The 8809-nt window shown below is 42.7% G+C and overlaps 1 protein-coding gene across 1 annotated transcript; it reads right to left on the bottom strand.

Moving 5' to 3' along the window:
• Window positions 1-3893: 3893 nt before the first annotated feature.
• Window positions 3894-8252, bottom strand: LOC138366282 (zinc finger protein 678-like). The gene has a single exon (XM_069327301.1). It carries the CDS (start codon window positions 7973-7975, stop codon window positions 7016-7018), a length of 960 nt encoding a protein of 319 aa, XP_069183402.1. The 5' UTR covers window positions 7976-8252; the 3' UTR covers window positions 3894-7015.
• Between the last annotated feature and the right edge of the window lie 557 nt (window positions 8253-8809).

Genomic DNA, 8809 nt, shown 5'->3' on the forward strand with positions numbered 1-8809 from the left:
GAAGATTGAGGAAGATGAGAACCAGAGCTAACAGAAGAAAAGTGGGAACCTAGTTTGGTCAACGCGACCTGCCACAAGAATACCATGCAGGTGAAGGACCGGCGAGACGTCGGGAACGAACTTACCTGCTATCTTGCGAACACGTTTCCAGATCTGCAGCAGAGGAGTTTCGGATGTATTGGTGGAAACATAAGACTTCCAATACTCACACTTAGCTGTAAGGATGGCCCTACTGGCCACCGCACTCGCCTTCCGAAACAAAAGAAAAGAATCAGCCATCTGCCGGCGGCAGTGCCTCTTCCAAGCTGCACGCTTACAACAACAGCCCGAGCACAGTCCAAATTCCCCCAGGGAATGCACTTCCATGGTCCCCGAGAGGAAGAGCGAGGAATTGAGCGGAGGGCAGCATCGAAGATGGTGTCATGAAAAAGGAGGAGGGCACAAGGAAGAGGCAGAAGAGAGAGGTCAGAGAGAGCAGCACAGAGGGTAAATAAGTTTCCGTCTGCCTTACCAAACTGCCACCCAGGGAAGGAGAGGGAGGGAGAAAAGAGAAAAAGGTAACAAGGATGGGGAAATGGTCACTGCCATGGAAGTCATCAAGAACTCGCCACGTAAAATCTAAGTAAAGAGACAACGAGCAGAGAGAAAGATCAAAACAGGTAAGGGCGAGAATCCGAGAATTCAAAAGAGTGGGCTCACCATAATTCAGAAGAGACAGGGAAGAAGAGAGGATGAACGATTCAAGAAAGCGACCCTGGGTGTTTGTCCGAACATCACCCTTGAGGGTATGTTGACAATTAATCTCACCCAGCAGGAGCACTGGCTTCGGTAAGGAGTCCAGTAGGTGTTTAAGATCGGGAAGAGAAAGTGGGACATTTGGGGGGAGATAAATGGAACGAACCGTGTACCATTTACTCACAAAGATACGTGCAGCAGAACATTAAAGAGGGGACGGAAAAAGTAGGAGGACGAAGGGAACATCAGAACAAATCAAGAGAGCAGAAGAAGAACGGACCCCAGCAAAAGCCGGGAAGGGGAGGAGAATGGAATAGCCACGGAGGCGACCAGGACGAGCACCAAGCATTGGCTCCTGGAGACAGACACAAAGGGGCGAAAACTTCAAAATCAGAAGTTGGAGTTAATGGAAACTGGCATAATATCCGCGAATATTTCATTGAAGAATAGACATCGACAAGAAGAGAAAGGACAGCAACAAAGGACAATGAAAAAACAAAGGGGAAAAAGGAACACAGCACGTTAAAGAAGCACTACGGGCTCACCATAGCCCTTGCTACTTGGAACTTTTTGTTCCATGTAGCAAATCTTAAACAACAAAAACAGTTAAAGAAGCGAAGGATCAGGATCAGGATCAGCAAAGTCAGGGTTAGGGGGCATGGGTAAACTGAGTAAGGGAATGGGTAAACTGATGGAGGGAAGGGAGCTGGAGGACTGACCAGTGGCGGATGAGCAGGGTCCAGAGGAGGAGGAGAAGGGAGGGGGTTATCTTGAGGTTATCTTGAGATGATTTCGGGGCTTTTTTTTAGTGTCCCCGCGGCCCGGTCCTCGACCAGGCCTCCACCCCCAGGAAGCAGCCCGTGACAGCTGACTAACACCCAGGTACCTATTTGACTGCTAGGTAACAGGGGGCATAGGGTCAAAGAAACTCTGCCCATTGTTTCTCGCCGGCGCCCGGGATCGAACCCGGGACCACAGGATCACAAGTCCAGCGTGCTGTCCGCTCGGCCGACCGGCTCCACACACGTTGTCCCCCCCCCCCCCCTCGACCGGGGGGGGACAACCAAGGGTCAAGGACAATAGCAGGAAGGGCAGAAACCAGGGAGTGCACCTCAGCAAGGGCAGCATCCAAGAGCGGTGGCCAAAGAAACCTCCATAGCAGGAACAGGAGGCACAACCACTGAAACGGGAGGGAATGGAGCGAAAGAGTCAGAGATAGGGGGCGAGGAAGAAAGCGAAGCCTTTTTACCCGCTGGGGAGGAGGAAGGAGAGGAGCCAGGCTTTCGCTTCTGACTCAAAGAGACAGGCGTCCCAGCAACAATGTACTGGGCAACAGATTCAAGCGTCTCAACAGAAGAAGCAGAATGAAAGCAAACAACACGATGGCCGCTGGGAGAGTAATGGACATCAGCCCGCACTGACAGGCGGCGTGGAGAGCTAAGAGACGGAGGAGAAGGATAGTAAGGGGAATCGGAGGGAGACGAGGAAGAAGACACAGGAGACAGGACAGACTGGGTAGAAAAAAAGGGGAACCCCAGACAGAGAACCATGAGGGAGACCCTTCGGGACAGAACTTAAAGGAACAGATGAGGCAGCAGTGGGCTTGTCTGGGTCTAAGGCCTGGAAACGGTTGTGAGACTGAGGAAGGTGGGAAGGACAAGGAGAGGAAGAACGCAACACGCGAGCATAAGAGACACCAGCGAAAGGGGGGGGGGGGAGACGAACTTGGCGCCTCACCTCAGGAAAAGACAAACGTTCCCGGTGCTTCAAGATGAGGATGCTGCCTGAAGTTTCTACCACCCTACCTTCTCCCGCCTGCAGCAGAAGATAGGGTGGGCCTCACCACAATTGAGGCAGTGAGCCCAGGGGAGAAGTGCACTCCGACTTGGAGTGACCCTCGTCCCCACACAAGGGACAGAGACAATACTGGAGCACCGGAGGGCGCCATGCCCAAATCTCCAGCACTTATTACAGAGCCGAGGAGAGGGAATGTACTCCTGGATGGAGCACCTGGCACCAGCAAAAATAATAGAGGGCAGAAGGGTCTTACTATCAAAGGTAATCTTCACAACCCAAAGGGGCTGACAGACGACGACCACGAGGGGGACGAGTTAATGTGTCTATCTGGAGGACAGAATAGGTCTGGGGTTCGAGGATATTTATTTATTTATTTACATACAAGAAGGTACATTGGGATTGTGATGATACATAGCATAGTAATTACATTCTTGTAAAGCCACTAGTACGCACAGCGTTTCGGGCAGAAACACGTGATATGCCGAATATCTTCGTGGTAGTCCTGTAGATTCCTAACACCGGTTGCAACATGGGGTGGGAGGAGAATAGTTTCAACACTGGCATTCAACCGAATGTTCTTGGAGACCTGAACAGGGGTCTCGCCAAGACAGGATAAGGCGGCCAAGTGGGTGGCTGCATCCTGAGGAGCAGCAGCAATGACACGTGTACAGAGACGGGTGGGGTTGAAAGTAACAGAGGCATCTACTGAATCAACAAGGTGCCTATGGAGGGAGAAATCGTCAGGTGTAGAATCCAGAGGGAGGAGATCAAAGTATTTGGCCTCATGAAGCGGGAACAAACAAGACCTGGTACGCATCAGTATGGGAAGGGATCGAGTGAATGCAGTCGTGGCGTGGACGGCGTTGAGAACCCCCAGAGAGATAGGGGTTAAAAGATGCAGTAGTCACAATGAGACACGGAGCCGTGCCAGGACTCTGGCTGGTCACCACTGGGGGCTTGTGGCTCAACCCAACCACAGAGGGAGGGAGGGGAGCTAAGAGTAGTAGTCAGGAGGGTCAAAGGAGGAGCAAGGTCGGGGCTCAATGCAGCGGGGGCTACAGAGCCCGGTCTTCCCACACTGTCCGACTTTTGGGCTTGGTCGCCCACCCCCACGAGCCTGAGAAGGTATAAGAGGATCAGAATGAGACAAATTGGGAGGGCAGACTTTCATTCGTAAATGTGCCCCCACACCTACCACAGAGCAACAATTAGAGGCAGGACACCCAGGCCTAGAACTCCACCCACACCAACTGATGCAATAGTTAGGGATGTCCTTATCAGCCTGGATAGCTCCGGGAAGCCGTAGGGGCTCCCCCCAGAAAATGCTAATGTGATTGTCAGTGAGGCTAATATAAGTGACAGTCATTTATTTATTTATTTATATACAAGAAGGTACATTGGGGGGTTAAGATAGTACATACAGTAGCAATAATGATTTTACATTCTTGTAAAGCCACTAGCATGCATAACATTTCGAGCAGGTCCTTAATCTAACAGATAATTTTAAATAGGTAATTTCCAGCAAAATTTACAAGAAATGTTTACACGTACATTGTAAGAAAATTTGAGTCAATACACAAAGATTACATTAATACACAATAATGACAATACACAATAATGACAAAGATTAGTAGGTACATTAGAGTCAAATTTGAGGTCTATCAACTTGTTCATTCAAGCACAATTTGAGATCAGTTCAAGGAATAATGCAGTAAAATATGCACTCAATATAACAACCATGATATACGGTGATAGCAATGATGACAAAGGTAAAAAATTGTATGGCTTATATTCATATATTGAGGAATTGGATTGCACTAGATATAGGGCGAGTATAAAGCACTAGGTAGGAAATCACAGAAGATGAAATTTGGTACATTTTGGTTTTATTTTTTAATAAAGCAAAACTTAAGACAGCTTTACAATTCGTTAGGGAGTGAGTTCCATAGACAAGGTCCCCATTATTTGCATAGTGTGTCTACACAGATTAAGTCCGACTCTGGGGATATCGGATATTTATTTCTGGTATGATGATTATGGATTCTATTACATACATCCAGGAAGAGTTTTAGAACAGGGTTTACATTTAAGAACAGGGTTTTGTAAATGTAAATGGCACAAGAGAATGTGTGGAGTGAGTGAATGTTTAGCATGTTTAAGGATTTAAACAGGGGGGCTGAGTGTCGTCTGCAAGCAGAGTTTATTATTATTCTGATAGCAGATCTTTGCTAGGTGATGATGGGCTTGAAGTAGTTTGCAATAATTGAACCCCATGCACATAAAAGTATTTGTGTGTACGTCTGATAACATACTACTTGTGAAGGAGGAAATGTATATGTTTATCTCTCAGAATGTTTGGTAATATGTTTATTTGTGATGTGTGTCTATGTATGTATTAACAAGTTGTACTGAATGGAATGAGAATAGCTTGAGCTACCTCATCCCTTTGTGTGTATTTTACCTCAATAAACTTATTTCAATTTCAATTTCAACCCCATGCACAGATACAATATGTAAGATAGGGATAGATTGGCACATAGTGAGAGGAGAGCAGAGTTTGGAACATAATATCTGATTCTAGAGCGTATACCAAACGTTTTTGAGTTTCTTGGTTAAGTGTTGTATGTGGGTGCTGAAGTTGAGTCTCTTGTCTAAGTATTGGCCAAGAAACTTTCCATCAGTTTTACTAATGCTAATATAACTGCCAGTAAGGATAATATAATTGACAGTCAATCAGGTTAATGTAATTGAAAGACAATAATAGCATAACTGATTCAGTCCCACTCTATCTACTATAAACTCTTAATTAGTGATAAATATTTCTAATGAGAATTAAAACTCATAAATAGGCTTAAACAAAAACTAAAAAGTGGATATCTGTTTGCATAGGAATGTGATGAGGTAATTCCTTGATAAATATCTATATCTCTCCTACCAATATAAAGGTATCATTTTGAGTACATCTCAAACTGTACAAGAATGTAAGAACTGTATATATAATTAAAAAAACTATGTACTTAACCAGCTCCAATGCTAAATAATATAACAAAAATGTCCATAACATTGGTACAGAGATTATATATATTACATTTTAAATTAATGTCAAAAGATAACCAAAATAGATAGCACATTATTATTTAAATAAATATGAAGAAAAAACACATTTAAAACTTGTTTTTTATTTTTACCAAAATATATATTTCATTATTTATGAGCAATTTTGAGTTTTTCCAGTGACAGCTTATCTGGTTCTTGACTAGTACATGAGGAGCATCTAATTCCCTGAAAAGCTGAGCGTATTAATGACTTTTAGGTACTATATGTACTTACTATCTATAAATCCAACATTGTTTATAACTCATCTATGTATGTACTTTTACCTGAATATACACTTGATTTCATTTGAACTTCTACACTGACAGCTTCTCTAGTTCTTGCTTAGTCTATGAAGAGCATCTAACTTCTACACTGACAGCTTCTCTACTTCTTGCTTGATCTATGAGGAGTATTTAGCTTCTTCACTTTCTCTAGTTCTTGATTGGTCTATGAGGAGCATCTAACTTCTATATACTGACAGCATTTCTAGCTCTTGCTTGTTCTACGAGGAGCATCTAACTTTAATTAAAAAAAAACAAAATAAGAATCTCCATTCAACTGAACTGTATGGGTCTTGAACTGCAGACCCGGTGAATGAAATGTTTGTTTCCACGGAAGTGTGGGTGACAATTTATGTGACAGATGTAAGTAAGTAATTTCTCTAGACTTCAGCAGTAGTCAGGGAAAGTTGAGAATTTCAGTATGCAGCAGGATGCTGCTTCTGAAATCTTTCCATCTAAGACTGCTCATAGCCTAGTTATAAATAAATAAATAAATAAATGTTTATTCAGGTAAGGTACATACATACAAGAGATTTTACAAAAATTGATAGATTTATAGATAGAGCTTTTACATACAATGCCTAAAACCACTATTACGCAAAGCGTTTCGGGCAGGAAAAACATTAATGACTAAAATTTAATACTAATTGAGTATAAAGTATAAAATGTGTTGAGAACAAATAAAAATAAAAAAGGGGGAACATGGCTGAAAAAGCAGCTCAAATACAATTAGGTCGACAAACAGCGTTGTTTAAAAAAAACAGACATGGGTTGACAATAGAGGGGTAAGGTAGGTTACAGGGAATTTAGAGTTGATAGTGCTACGGCCTCACATGCAGAGTCCACGGTTCGAGACCCATACAGTCCATGTGAATGGAATGTTTATTTACACAGAAGTGTGGATGGCAATTTAATAAGATACCTTTAGATCTTTAACCTGTTATGGTGAAGCTTATTTCTCAAACAAAATATACATAATTACCTCTTTAGGACATCCAACTGACAGTGATAGCACAATATTTTCATGATGCAGCTAAATTTCCAAATTTATATATTAATGATTAGTTAATGTATTAATATGTGTCTCATTATACTTCAACATTCTCTTAATTATCTCCCACACTCAAAGTGTTTATCTTATCACCTGAATGTATCATCTTGTGTTTCTTCATAAGTGCAGGACGACTGAATCTCTTTCCACACTCTGGACACTCATGAAGTTTGTGACCTGAATGCACTAACATGTGACGCTTCATACTTCCAAGTCTACTGAATACCTTCCCACACTCTGGACACTCATGAGGTTTGAGACCTGAATGCACTAACATGTGAGTCTTCATTCTTCCAAGCAGAGTGAATCTCTTCCCACACTCTGGACACTCATGAGGTTTGAGACCTGAATGCACTAACATGTGAGTCTTCATTCTTCCAAGCAGAGTGAATCTCTTCCCACACTCTGGACACTCATGAGGTCTATGACCTGAATGCACTAACATGTGATGTATTATATCTCCACGTCTTCTAAATTTTTTGCCACACTCAGCACACTCAAAAGGTTTTTCATTGGTATGCACTATCCTGTGTTTCTTCATATGTCTAAGCTGTATAAATTTCTTTCCACACTCTGGACACTCATGAGGTTTGTGACCTGAATGCACTAACATGTGAGTCTTCATACTTCCAAGCTGAGTGAATCTCTTCCTACACTCTGGACACTCATGGGGTTTATGACCTGAATGCACTAACATGTGACGCTTCATACTTCCACAGTGAGTGAATCTCTTTCCACACTCTGGACACTCATGAGGTTTGTGACCTGAATGCAGTAACATGTGTTGTATTATATCTCCACGACTTCTAAATTTTTTGCTACACTCCGCACATTCAAAAGGTTTTTCATCCGTATGTATCATCCTGTGTTCCTTCATATGTCCAAGCTGTCTAAATCTCTTCCCACACTCTGGACACTCATGAGGTTTCTGACCTGAATGCAGTAACATATGACGCTTCATACTTTCAAGCCACCTGAATACCTTCCCACACTCTGAACACTGGTGAGTCTTCATCTTCTTTATGACAGCTTATGCCGTTAATGACAGCTGCAGTTTGTGTGAAGGTTTACTCCTCCGGCTGACTGTACGAGTGGTGATGGTTGACCGTCAATTTTGACGGTTAGACAAGGCTTGAGTGTCGTTTGAGTTAGACTTGATGTGTGCACTTGGCGGTCAATGGTGGTGCTTCTTCTTTATGATAGGTGCAGTTTGTGTCAAGGTTTTATGCTTCCGTCTGGACACTCGCCGGGGCTCTGGACAAAATGGCGCTCGAGTCCCGACACTCATACAAGCGTTCCAATGTTTTTTTCTGGTCTTATTTCTTACCTTATTTCTTCTACTTCTTTTTCTTTTTTTGTTTATAACTCGATTTCTTCATCTATCAGCATTAATTTTCTCATCTTTTCCATTGAAAGAATATACTTGGAGCTTTTTCTTTATACATGAAACCATACGATTATATAGTTTTTGAAGGAATCAGTTCTCACCTGGTGGATAGGATACAAGTATTATCGTACACTAGACAATTCGCCCGCGGATTTTGGAACCTACTTAACCAAACCTAGTTCAACCACTTTATTTTACTTTATTTAGTAACCCAATCTAACTTAACCTACACTAACCTAACTTGACTTAACTATCTCAATACAGCATACCCTGAGCTAATACAGCCTAGCATAACAATATATGCAGTTTAAACCAACAGAACTTTGTCGAATCGTTTCGAGTCCGAAACGACCAAGTTCAAGTATGTTTATTGAGACAAGAAAGAAATACTTTCTGTGGTTGGAAGAAAACGCGCACAGAGTGGGGGACTTATTTTATTTTTATAATAATAATAATGATTAA

The sequence above is a fragment of the Procambarus clarkii genome, chromosome 19 (genome assembly GCF_040958095.1).
Source record: "Procambarus clarkii isolate CNS0578487 chromosome 19, FALCON_Pclarkii_2.0, whole genome shotgun sequence".
Lineage (NCBI taxonomy): Eukaryota > Metazoa > Arthropoda > Malacostraca > Decapoda > Cambaridae > Procambarus > Procambarus clarkii.